The 12,962-nt window shown below is 45.6% G+C and overlaps 1 protein-coding gene across 1 annotated transcript; it reads right to left on the bottom strand.

Annotated features, from left to right (window-relative positions):
• LOC110433016 (R3H domain-containing protein 1-like) lies at positions 3,290 to 7,184 on the bottom strand. The gene is made up of 5 exons (XM_021454548.1): positions 6,716 to 7,184; positions 5,300 to 6,011; positions 4,522 to 4,891; positions 3,720 to 4,261; positions 3,290 to 3,639 (listed from the first exon to the last, which is right to left on the bottom strand). Exons 1-4 carry the CDS (start codon positions 6,993 to 6,995, stop codon positions 4,211 to 4,213), a joined length of 1,413 nt encoding a protein of 470 aa, XP_021310223.1. The 5' UTR covers positions 6,996 to 7,184; the 3' UTR covers positions 3,290 to 3,639; positions 3,720 to 4,210.

Here is a 12,962-nt window from a genome sequence, read left to right as displayed (position 1 = left end):
GGCTGCTTGCCGATCGTCAATCCACTGTTGTACACAAGAAAATTAACCTAGACAGATCGTAAGGTCAACACAGGAGAAAGACAAACGCCTTGGGCATTTGAGAGCGACGAAAAAGGATCAGAAGTGAAAGAAGAGGAGAGACAGACGCGTACCTGCTGCCTGCTGCTAGGGCTTGGGGCAGGATGAGAATGCGGCGCCAACATGAGAAGAGGGGCAGAGGAGAGAGATGGCGAAAACCTAGAGCAACAAATTGTGTATTTATTACTAAAAAAACAAATTGTGTATTTGAACGGACACCGATGCATCCTGCTCGCCTGTTGTGGCGCCACTAGTCGTTCGATGTGATTCTCAATTCCAGTGGATTGGTCTGGGCTTTTTGTGGGCTGAAATATAACAAGCTAAATATATTGGGCCGATTCAATAGCTATCTCTAAAGGAAAAAGTCCTCATCCCACAACTATTGAAATATAGTCCAATTTACCTCCTTCAACAATAAACCTAGATGTTTATGCTCTTTCAAACTATTAAAACTATACGATTTATGTACATGAGTGGTTTTGAAAGTGGTTTTATCTTATGTAGTGTCAAGTCAACAACGAGTAAGTTAAATCGGACTTTCATGATAGTTCAGGAGTGTGAATTAACCTTTATAAAAAAATTATAGAAATATTTTTTAAAAAAATATTATTTCTAGAATAAGTATAATTTAAAAATACTGAAATATGATTAATGTTAAAAAAACACAGAAAACTATTTTAGCTCAAAAAAATGAAGCATGTTTCATATTTTCTCCTAAAATCATTCTCTATGTTTTTCGGAGTTAGGACTAAATATAGAGCTTTTAGGAGATATATGAAGTCCAACATCCTGAGCCCATCCAAACTGTCTTTCTACTCGATCATGTGCTCTCGATGCATGAGTATGAGAAATCTATGTCGGTGATGATGAATGAGGAAGCAATCACGTTCGTTCGGATGTTATCGACCAAGTCGTAGACGTCTAGAGTATGAGAAATCATATGCCAACGGCTGCTGATGGTCCAATCATTATGCACATCTCATCATTGTGATGTCCCCTGATAAGGCCTAGTTCCACAGCAAAATTTTTTAAGTACTGCACTTTTGTTTTTATTGGGTAATTATTGTCTAATTATAATTAGGTTCAAAATATTTATCTCGTAAATTATAGATAAACTATATAATTAGTTATTTTTTATCTATATTTAATGATTCATGCATGTGGCGCAAGATTCGATGTGATGAAAAATTTTGAAAACTTTTTAGATTTTGGGTGCAACTAAACAAGGCCTAATATAGCCACAGAGTTAAGCCATGTGGTTCATGTTGTTAATGTGCAATCAGAGCTTGGATTATATTTTGTTTGAACTTTCCCGTGCATGTCTTGATGGTTAAGCTAGACATTGTTGTAGAGAAAATGTTTTTGTAGTTTAGTTTGCATAGTGGTTGTGCAATCATTCACATAGCCGTGTGCTAGAATTTGTCCTTTTACTTGCATCCTTCGTTTCATATTTGGCTAGTTTCAAATTTCAGAAGATCATATAAAAATTCAAATAATTCTAAGGAAGAAATAAAAATGTAGAGCTTGATTTTAGGAAAATAAAAAAGTGGTTTCATTTTTTTGTGAGTTAAAACAAAATTTACATGAATTTTCTCATATTAAATCAGTCTTTTAGTATTTTTTTCAAATGCATATTTATTCTAAAGAAATATTTAGATATGTTGAAAATGTATTTCTATAACTTTTTTATAAAGTCTAATTGACCTACCTTAACTATCGTGAAAGTCCAATTTACCTCACTCGTTGCTAACGTGGCACCACGTAGGACAACTGTCGTGGCGTGTCATTCTTTCAAGACCAAGAATCGAACAATAGTGGATAAAAAAACTACTTTTCCAAACTCCTAATTTTTAGTTCATTTCAACGAATCAACATACAAAATGTGAGAATGTAACATGCGAAGTAGTAATTGTTCGTTTGAATGTGCTTCATTCGTCCCTAAATAACCTCTATTCTCATTTTACAAGAAATAGCTTTAACTAATTTTATATAAAAAATACTACTATTAATTAATATTATTAAATAGATCCTTGGATCTATCTTCACAATGAATTTATTTAAAAATATAAATGTTATATACATTTTCTATAAATATAGTCAAACTTACAGCATAAAAATTAAAAAAAAACAACTGTTGTTTAGGGATCTGCGCTTCAATCTGACGCGTTAGCTTAAGGCTCTGTTTAGTTTCCCACTCAAAAAATTTTCATCCATCCCATTGAATCTTTAGACACATGCATTGAACATTAAATGTAGATAAAAAAAATAAACTAATTACACAGTTTGGTTGAAAATCATGAGACGAATCTTTTAATCCTAGCTAGTCTATGATTAGCCTTAAGTGCTACAGTAACCTACATGTGCTAATGGCAGATTAATTATGCTTAATAAATTTATCTTGCAATTTGTAATTTGTTTTTTATTAGTTTCTAAAAATTTCTCTCGACATCCTTCCTTGGCCAAACGGGCGGCCCGGCCCTGGCACTATACGGCACTATGTCTATCGTGCCGTGCCATCTCGAGCCATCGTGCCAAACTCTCGGCCCAGGCATGGCACTATGGCTCCTTAACTGTGTCGTGCCGTGCCGATAGGCACGGTGGCCCATCGTGCTCGTGTCGGCTCGTGGCTTCGGGAGAAGTCGAGAAGCTCTCTGCGTCCTGCCTCAAGGAGAAGACGAGCGCCACCGCTGTCGTATAGTCAGGCGGGAGAAAGAGTGGCCGCAGTAAGGATGTGTCTTCGCCGCTGACTAGGAAGTTAGGGTTTGGAAGAGTTGTATGATGTTTATATACATGGCTTTCAGACGATAGAAATAATCGTGTCAGCGTCGTGCCAGCCTATTAACCGTGTCGTACCCGTACCGGCACTACGGGCCGAAGTTGCGGCCCAGGCATGACACTACCATCAGGCCGTGCCGTACCTAGACCGTGCTTTTTAGTGTCGTGCTCGGACCGGCCCATCGTGTTAGTGCCAAATGGAAATTTATAATCATTCCAACACATCCGATGTGACACTTAAAAAATTTTTATCTCCAATCTAAACAGGGCAAAATTTTTATCTCCAATCTAAACATAGCCTAACAAATAAGGTGCTTCCAAACTGACAGCTTAATTTTGATTTTTCCAAAGGTATATATATATTATTAGTTTCCAGTAATATCTAATTTGATTTTGCTTTTAAAAAAGAATGGTGAAACCTTAAAGACGATCGAGATAAAACGCACAACCACGGAGATGCGAACACCGAACACTGTACTGTAGTAAACCTGTCACTGAGGTATACATGATTCGTCATCATCTTAACTAGACTCGTTGCTTGTCATGCACATGGTACAAGAAACTGGTTTGGTCACTCAAACTAACACGGATTGATTTACAACACAGCACTGACTAGAAATAACTTTAGAACACCAGCGACGTGAGTAGCAGCTGCGACAGATGCCTCCTCTTCTAAACCTGACCAAGAATGGTGCCACGCCTGCACTAGGTAAAGCAAGACCCAACATCGTCTTCATGCCACCTCAGCTCAACCGGGAACCATCCCATGGGCAATGGGGCTAAAAGCTGCATGTGGTTCATCTTCATTACTAAAGTGCCAAGAGAACGAAAGTTTTAGGCAAAACGAAAGTGAGAATTACACTAACCCACATCCCTGTCGCCTGTTCACATACTGGACCGTCCCAATCTTTTACTCACTGATCGTTCGCTCACTCCACAATCCCAATCTTTCATCATCATCACAAGTCCTTTGACAACAGAGCCCATTCAATGAGGGCAAGATGTCCTCCAGCATCTCAATCTATGAGGAGCAAACAACAGCGCTGAGAATGAAGCTGAAAGGGGCATGCAGGTGGCCCCACAGCCCATGCTTCACCTCTCAGCTTCTTGTGGATTGGACTAGAGGGGTTGACCTCGAGTGGCTTCTGCTTGAAGGAGAACAGAGTATAAAGTGCCCCTCCTGCACTCAGTATGCAGGGAGCAACTACACCGAGAGTGCGCACAGGCTGACAATATCAAACAGATGGCTGACTCTGCCTTACGCCTCTCGGTTCTTTTATGCCTGCTACCATCTGCCAGCAAAACAAAGGATAATGTGTTCGTTGCACACTGGCAGGTGCAGGCATACCCGGGCCCCTCACCGGGGCCGGGCAAAGCGCAAACTAGCATCAGGTTGTTGTTGGTGAGTCTGTGTACCAATAAAAGAAATATGTTAGAGAAGAAGCAAATTTAACTAGCGCATCTCAAGAGTTTCAATTCATTCAAAGTTAAATACTCCCAGAGCATAACATATAATGAAATAGGATTTCTAGGAATGATGCCATTACAGTGAATACCAACCATAAACTGTGAATTCATAAGCTTCTATAATAATACTCAAGCAGATATCAACTCATCAACAAAGGATGAAAGGAACCACGTAGGATGAAAAAAAATGCATATACAGACCTGTGCAAATGGTCCCATGGATTCCTGTGGATGTACAAATGGGACTCCAGGGCGTGAAGGTATGGCATATTGCTGTGAAGCATGCATGAAAACAGACGATCTCACAGGTGCACCAGTATGGCCAGGGCTGTAAGGTCCCATGACACCATCTGGCCCATAGCCAATTGCATTAGATGCTTGAGCCACTGACCATGATGCAGGCATGTGCTGAGCTATTGGGCGCGGTTGCTGTTCAACAGCAACAGGTGATCGGTGTGCTGCACCAAGCTGGGGGAATTCAGTGTTGTAGTTAACAGCAGGGGCATACAGGGGTTGAATTGTGTATGGGCCTCCACTAAATCCAAATCCAGGATCAAATCTTTGCATATACCTGTACAAGTCACTCATGGTGAGTAAAAAGAATATCTAAGGATCAAGTATGTCGACCACAGTGAACAAGAACAGAAAAAGGTATCATGTAATCCGAACTAGCTTAACCAACTTAATAGAAAATAAGCACATCACAAGATTTAGTGTTTCCTATAAGAAATGATCCTCTTATTGCCATGCTTTAGCATCCCATCATTAGCAATCAAACTGATATTTTGCCAGTTGACTTCAAAGTTTAGGGCAATAGTTAAATGAAGTAGGACTTCACTAAACTTAAAAGGCAGTGACATACAATGCATAAGAAACTATTGGAGCAGAAGCATGGTAAAAATAACCATAAAAGCTTTCTTGTTCGTGTTGCGCTAGGAGTATAGCAGCAAAGACATGTGTAACAAGACAAGAAACTGACCTGTCATAGCTTCTGTCATAATCAGGATCCTTGCGCTCTGACTCACGGTCTCTGAAAATTGCAACCCTATTGTTCTGCCTGCTTCTATTGACTGCAGGCTCCTTATCAATCTTGCTTCTATTTGACCTGCTGCTAGCTGACGTGGTAGTCAAGCTCCTTTCGAGAGTAATTTCAGCCCCTTGGCCCATTCTACTGCTTGAGTTCAACTCCAAGGAAGTGGACCTGTGAAGAGTACTGGGTAAAGTCACTTCCTCAGCTGATCTCCCATCAGTAGCACTACTGCTATTGCTGTTGTTAAATATCCGCGCTCGTGCCTTGTTGTATTCCTCTTTCCTTTCTTCGACGCTTTTCTGGAGGTTTTCTCTAGATGAGTGAGCACTTGAGCTGTTCATGCCATGGAAATTCTTTTGAGGCCTCTGCTTAATAGCTACTTTCGCCACAGAGATGCTTTCTTCTTGTGGCAGGTTAACTGGAATATCTGCAAGGCGGACAGCAGGCAGTCGGCACTCGGATGATGTCTTACGGAGGATGATACGCGAACCAGTTCCATCAGGCAAACTGTTGTCTGGTATGGCAATAGACTGCAGGAAGTAATGCTGTGCCAGGCGATGTGCAGCAAGACGCAGATACGAAGTTGGAAGACCATTGAATTCAAACTCTGTACGCCTAGGGTCACGAATGAACTTCAAAATTTCTTGCTCCATTCTTAGCACTGCAGAAATGAATAGACTGGAGTCAAATACAAGACCGCGCATTTTGTCAATTAAAGCATTAGGCAATGGAACAGTCAAATTGTGAAGTTCCAGTTGAGGATAATTGAGATGAACAGTAGTAGAACCACACCACAATCAGATGCACTAGCTGCTTGGAACAAACACTCCTGCAATTCATATTTTTTGGAATAGAACTTTACTATCTGATAGTTGAATAAATCTCTTATCCTTAGGGCCAGGTATGTTTGCATATATTAAAAGGACATAAAATGCATGGAATACATCAGTCACATTTTCCACATACCTAGTTGCCTCGCTATAGTAGCAAGCCATATGGGATGAAGTACATAAAGACAGCACACAGCATATAAGTACAACAATACAACATATATGCCCATATGTCCTATGAAAACTAATTGCACAGTATATCTGTAATTTGTGAGATGAATCTTTTGAGCCTAGTTACTCTATGATTGGACAATGTTTGTCAAATAAAAACGAAAGTGCTACAGTGCCAAAAACGAAAAATTTTGCGAACTAAACAAGGCCTAAAGCAGCCAGCCGCCTGTTTACATCTCAAAACAAGCAAGGAACACTCTGCACGAATCCTAGGCTAACCTTTTCGTCACCCAATCACCAAATTAGTAGAATCGCATAACAGACAAATCCATTGGTAAACTAACTCGGGAGGCGTGAATTTTACCAGAAAGCCTCTCCCTTGGTTTCTCGAGGGCCTCCCGTAGGAACTGATCGACCTGAGCGACCAAATCCTCGCGCGCAGCCGAGGAAGCCGGGCCGCTCTGCGGCTGCAGAGTAGGCGGCGGCGGCTGGGGCGGGTCCTGGTCGTCGGCGAGGTCGGGCGACGAGGACACGCGGCGCGCGGAGAGGATGAGCCGGCTCATGGGCCCGTCGATGTCGGCCGTCTCCCACGAGTCCGGCGCGGCGGCTGCGGCTGCGGCGTCCTCGGCTGTGGTGGGCTCCATGGCTTTGCGTGCGCGGGCGATCCGGAGCTAGAGTGCGGAGGGGCGCCGGGCAGAGAGGCTGGAGCTGGGAACGAGCACGGCCATGGGTCCGGGGCGCCGGGATCTGGAGGAGGAGGGAAGCGCAGCTAGGGTTTGGTTCTGCGGGGCTGGTGTTGGGAGGAGCCCGAACGCGGTGGAGATAGGAATCTAGGCGAAGGCGAGGAGGATAGGGAGACGAAGCGGGTGCGCAGGGGAAGTTACGAGATTACCCTTGCGGCGTTCCCGTGCGGGCTGACCCCATTCGTGACACGGAGGGTTGGTTTCGGTACGCGCGGGGGGGGGGGGGGGGGGGTGGGTTTGTGAACGAAACCAGAGGGACACGGGATCCCAGTCCCACTCGGTGGTGTTTTCTTCGTGTGCCAAGACCGTGCGGAGTACGCGCACCCGCTTCTCTGAAAGCGTCCGCGCCGCGTCCTCTGTTCTTGGGATCGACAGAAAATTCCTTGCGTTTCTTCTCTGCATCAACTGACGCGAACGCTAAGCACGTGACCGCGGTTTTGTTTCCCCATTTGAACGCGTCTATGTTTGGATTATGCGGTTTTCAAATACTGCAATATCTTAAAACTGTGATTCTATAGGTCAGAAGTTATTAATCTCCTACAACTAAAAAAATAAAGTATGTACAATTTTTTGTGCGACAATTGTTTGTTTCATCCGTCTGCCCGCCACCTGCAATCCACGTCTCAAGCGTCCGGTGTCGCACAAACAAGGAAAGCCTCTGCTCGACAATCCCGTCCCCACTAGCGCTTTCATCCCCGTCGCATCCCGCATCGCGCGCACAAGGAAACCCATCGGCGCGAACAAAGAAACCCATCATCACATTCCTCCTCGGCTCCTCCCGGCTCAGTCCCCAATTCCCCATCCGCCGCCTCCCTACTCCTCCCCGCCGATAATGACCCCTAATCCTATCCCATCTTATGCCGATGGCCATGGCGACAGGGACGGGTGAGAACGATGGAGGAGTCGGTGGGAGTGGATTGGTGAGGAGGGGTTGTTCGTCCTACCGCCGCCATTGTCTCGAAGTGGACGAGGTCTAGGCCAAGATCAACCAGTGCCCGGCGCCGCTCGACCTCACTCGATTTTGTTCTGCTGTGGTGGCCCCATCAGGCCCCTAGCAAATCAAGGTGGTGTGCGCACGCCTCGCCTCGCCTCGCGCAACTGTTTCCAATAACCCCTCGATCCAGCTGGTGACCTCCTCTGGTAACTACGGCAACACGACCTGCTGCCGTCGAGGAGGCCAAGGCACCGCCGTCTAGGAGGCCAAGGTGCTTCTAGCCCCTCGAACGAGATGATGCTCGGCGACCAGTTGAAAGGGTCAAGATGCCCAAGAGGAGGATGAATTTGGCTTCTCTAAAAATTTAAGCAACCTATAAGCTTCAATTCAACCCCCTGTGCCTATGTGTGTTCTAGAGAGCTACCAGATAAAAGTTCTGTAATCTAGTTCCAATCCTATTCTAGCATGGCAATTTTAGGAATGTAAATGCTCAAAATAAGTGCTAGAAAGTAAAAGATGAGAGCAAGAAGAACGCGGCGATGTTTTGCCGAGGTATCGGAGAGTCGCCACTCTCCACTGGTCCTCGTTGGAGCACCCGCGTAAGGGTCTTGCTCCCCCTTGGTCCACGCAACGACGAAGTGCTCTCTACGGGCTGATTCTTTGAAACTCCATCGCGGTGAATCGCCCAAAACCGCTCACAAGCTTGACACGAGCCACCCACAAGAACTCTAGGCGGTCTTCGTGCCTCCAATCACCACCGAACCGTCTAGGTGATGGCGATCACCAAGAGTAACAAGCAAAGAACTCTCACTTGACCCAAACAAAGCTCTAGAGAGTGATGGATGCACACTTAAATTCTTGGAACTCACTAGAGAAGGATTCACTCAAGAAAACACTCAATTCTCAATCCTCTCTAGGCTATTGCTTCTCTCTTGCACCAGAAGGTGTTTTTCAACTGAACAAATGGGCAAGAGAGCTCCCATGGACGAGATGGAGGAGTATAAATACTCCCCATCAACTCCATGGGCCGGCCACCCGAATTCCTTAGAAAAATGGGAGCACCAGACGCGCTCAATGTTGCACCGGATGCGCTCCGCAGAGCATCCGGTGCCCATTAATGGCTAACTGTACTTGCATCTACCATGCACTGGACGCACTCATAGTGAGTCCGAGATTCACCTGATCCACATCCAGTGAGAGAGCAGAATGCAACCCTCTTTGGGTACGGGACCATATGCACCACGGTGGGTCCGGTGTCCGCATCCGGTGCATGGTCACTCTGCAGACCTCCCTCGGTATGGGACCGGACGCACCCCGGCGAGTTCGGTGCGTGCATTCGGTGCCTAACCCTAGGCACCTAGATGCGCTGACCCACGTCAGCATCACCGGACGCACTCACAGAGTGTCCGGTGCTAGCGTCCAGTGCTGTTTCAGCACCCAAACTTCGTCGAAACGTGAACTTTCCAAAATGAAGTTTGGTTCTCTCGATCTAAGGACTTTCTTAGAGCTGTCTAGTGCTAGATTTACCAAGTGTGCACCACACCTAGACCTAAAGTCTTGCCTAGGTCAAGCTACCCATTCAATGCCCCCCTTAATAGTACGGTCAAAGGAAAAACAAAGTCCTAAACTACTCTAAGTGCCCTTCTTCACCATATGGCACCTAGACCTAGTGTAGTCTCGACGATGTCCAACCATCCTTTGAAAACCGAAATGATTTCCACCATTAAGTCGACATGAACGACTTAGTCCATCGATTGCCATTACCATGACCTAACACAAATGACTTTGCCTCTATAAAACATACGTTAGTTATAGTAATCAACATTGTCATTAATCATCGAAACTCATTAGGGGCCTAGATGCTTTCAATCTCCCCCTTTTTGGTGATTAATGACAATAACCTCGAGTATGTTTGAAGTGAGGTTTTCAAGTGACTTGGTTTCTATAAGCATGTGACAATAAGATCAAAAAGGGATTAGTCATGCTTATATCAACCAAGCCTAATATCCTACATCCAAATATGTGAGATGTGTACAACAGGATATAACAACATATGACTCATAAGATATCGGAGTAAAAACACGAAAGCAAAAACATATGAGCCAAAAACACATGACATATATTATCACATAAAGCACAAGTGTCATGTCTCACAACCATAAAGCAAAGTAGATCACAATGGATGAAGTAAACATGATGCATAAAGTGTAGCACCCAAAAGAATCAAAAGACCCACTCACTAGCTCCCTCTAAGTCTAACATACTCTCACTCTCCCCCTTTGGCATCAAACGCCAAAAACCTAAGGATCTGCAGGCGGAGAAGGAGCAGAGGAGTCATGTGGCACTGCCTCAAACTGAGTTGTGTCATCATCTGTGCGATCACTAGTGGACTGTGAAGAAGTCGTCTGACCCTCTGAAGGTGCACGAGCTGGTGAAGTAGTCTGGGTCGGCTCGGTGTGCTCTGTAGCTATCTGTGTCGTTGTTTGAGTCTCAAGACCTATGGACGAGGCTGGCATAGACTTAGTGGCTATCGCTGAAGTCTCTGATATAGTGGAGGAAGGAGCTAGCTAGTCAGATGAAGCCACGAATGACGATAGACGCTCTGTAGTGGTGACTGGTAAGGTAAAAGTTGCAGGAGCCTGCTGTGGAGGTGGAGTAGGCTGTTGACTCTTCTTAGCGTCACTACCTAGGATTGTTAGTCCCAGAAATGCTTATGTGACACCAGAAGTGGCAAACGGTTTTACCACAAGTGGACGGTGGTCAATGTAGCACTTCACCATGAGTATTCCAGGCATCGTATTTTTCACGGGGAACGAGAAGTGGACTAACTAAACCAATTGAGTCGTCGGATTATGATCAAAGGGCTTAGGATTGGGTGGAGAGGTATTTCTAGTATTTGGCTTCTGGCTAAGCTATCCTAAGTATACTTAAGAGTTAACTCCCTTCTTATTGTGGCCGATAGGTGAAAAGGGTGTGGCGAAACACTTCCTTAGGCAGCTACCATGCATGCAAACTATTATTTGCAACTTGCCTAACAACACACTGAAGAGAACTCCTAATGTGCAGCAGAGGCCTGTCACGCTTCGCTGCTGGCGTTCTTCAGGTGCGACAAGAAGTCCACAAGGGCAGACTTAGTCTAGACACCACGTCTACACTAATTCTACTACTCTAGACCCAGCTAAGGTTTCGAGCACTTCACACAAGGCAAAGCAATGTGCCAGTAGACTGGTTGTATACTTAAAATAAACTAAGACAGAAAGTAAATACTGGAAGTACTCAGATGAGAGGCAACTAGAAGGAAGACTTACTAGAAGACAAGCATCCGCTGAGGCGCTCCTAGAAGAAGACTCCCGACAAGCCAGGACTCCTCCTCGGGGAACTCCTCACTCTCTTCCCTCTATTCTCACACTTAGCTAAGAGTAGCTCTTACTAAGATACATCATGCTTAACTAGGCTCTCTAAGGGGGTATTTATAGGGGAGAGATGGAGTAGGGGCTACTCCAACACCACGTCAGTGATCCGCGTGCTCCCTCTTCTCCACCGTTGGATCAAACCGACCTTGGAACCGCCATATGATCAATGGTTGGGGATTTCCATCACATGTTCATCATGGGGATGTTAGTGGGAGTGAACCGACTTAAGTTGGGGCCCACATGTCGGTCAGCCGACCTGCCATTTGGATGATAGTGGGTCCCACCGACCTTCTAGAAGGTCCCTAGATCGGTGGGAGGCTGGACCAGGTGGCATGACTCAATTGGTCAGTCGGCCGCCCGACCTTTGGGGCCCCTACCCCACCACTAGCCTCCTGGTGGTGTCCCCACTTGTCATGTGAAGTGTTGTCCAAAGTTGAGTCTGGTTGCACACTTGCTTGCTTCCATGTGGGCACAACGATCCATGTGCTAAGTGTTTGAACCGTTGAGGGCAAGCATACTTGGATCCAAGGGTTGGAATTGACTCCTTGGAGTATGCCATGAAGGGGAGCCCCTAGTGGGCCCAAACCATGGCCGGCCGACCGAGGTTATGGGGCCCACAGGGCTCCATTTCCTTCTTCCCTGCATTAAACAAGCTAAGAGTACAAGTGGAAGTTTATTAGTGATAAATATGTTCATGTGATGCTTATCTTCCTTCAATCAAGGACTATTGACGTGCTTTTGAGTATATAGAACTAGGTCTTATTTCCCATCAACATAGGCATACCAGTCAGAGCACTTTACAAAAAGGACAGGTCCTACCCCGCTGAAGAATCCAGAACTAACTGAGAAGCAGAGGCAGACTGTGGCGTGAAACCGGAGTGCTGAAGAGTGAACTGGAGTGTCTGCTCAAAGCCAGAAGAGATAGCACCCTGAGACACCTAGTGCTGTGGAGTGGTGAACGGCTGACTATGAGCAGAAAGCTGAAGAGGTGGCGGTGACTGACTCTGAAGCCCACTAGGTTGTCCTGCTGGAGTCGGTGGCCTGACAAGGGATATGCCTGGAAGCTGCACCTGTGGAAGTGTAATCCCTATAGCTGCCATGAGTGCTGCCATCAGAGCTGTCCGCTGGGCCACAAAAGCTAACTGCCACTCTTGGAAAGCAAGCAGCTACCTCTATAGCTCGTCTTGTCTAGCCTGCATGGCTGCATTGACGGTAGCCTGCTCCCTGTCACATCGTGCCTGCTCCTTGGCTGCCCTCTGCTGGTTGGCCCTCATGCCCTAAAGAATGGCAAGTAGTGTTGGGTCAGTGGAAGAGGAAGAGCCTCCAACCTCGTGGTCATGCTGCCTCGAAGGAAGATCTAGAATAGGAAGCTGGTAGTCACCATCGGAACTATCAGTGGTGAAATCAAACTCCTCCTCGGCCTCTGCATTAGCCACTGATCCTATAATAATGTCATGTTCCTCCTATCTCTGGGACAGCTCCTGAACTGCGTGTATCCCTAGGAGAAGCTGGTGGAGCTCT

Source organism: Sorghum bicolor, chromosome 2, assembly GCF_000003195.3.
Source record: "Sorghum bicolor cultivar BTx623 chromosome 2, Sorghum_bicolor_NCBIv3, whole genome shotgun sequence".
NCBI lineage: Eukaryota > Viridiplantae > Streptophyta > Magnoliopsida > Poales > Poaceae > Sorghum > Sorghum bicolor.
Note: the sequence above shows the minus strand (reverse complement) of the source record. Positions and strands in the feature narration are given on the sequence as shown.

What these genes read in the sequence shown, in the direction of transcription:
- LOC110433016 (XM_021454548.1), bottom strand. Translation starts at nt 6,995, where the DNA reads ATGGAGCCCACCACAGCCGAGGACGCCGCAGCCGCAGCCGCCGCGCCG. An exon ending in TATGACAGAAGCTATGACAG is followed by an intron (nt 4,892 to 5,299) that starts GTCAGTTTCTTG and finishes TGACTTGTACAG; the next exon opens with GTATATGCAAAGATTTGATC. An exon ending in CCATGGGACCATTTGCACAG is followed by an intron (nt 4,262 to 4,521) that starts GTCTGTATATGC and finishes ATTGGTACACAG; the next exon opens with ACTCACCAACAACAACCTGA.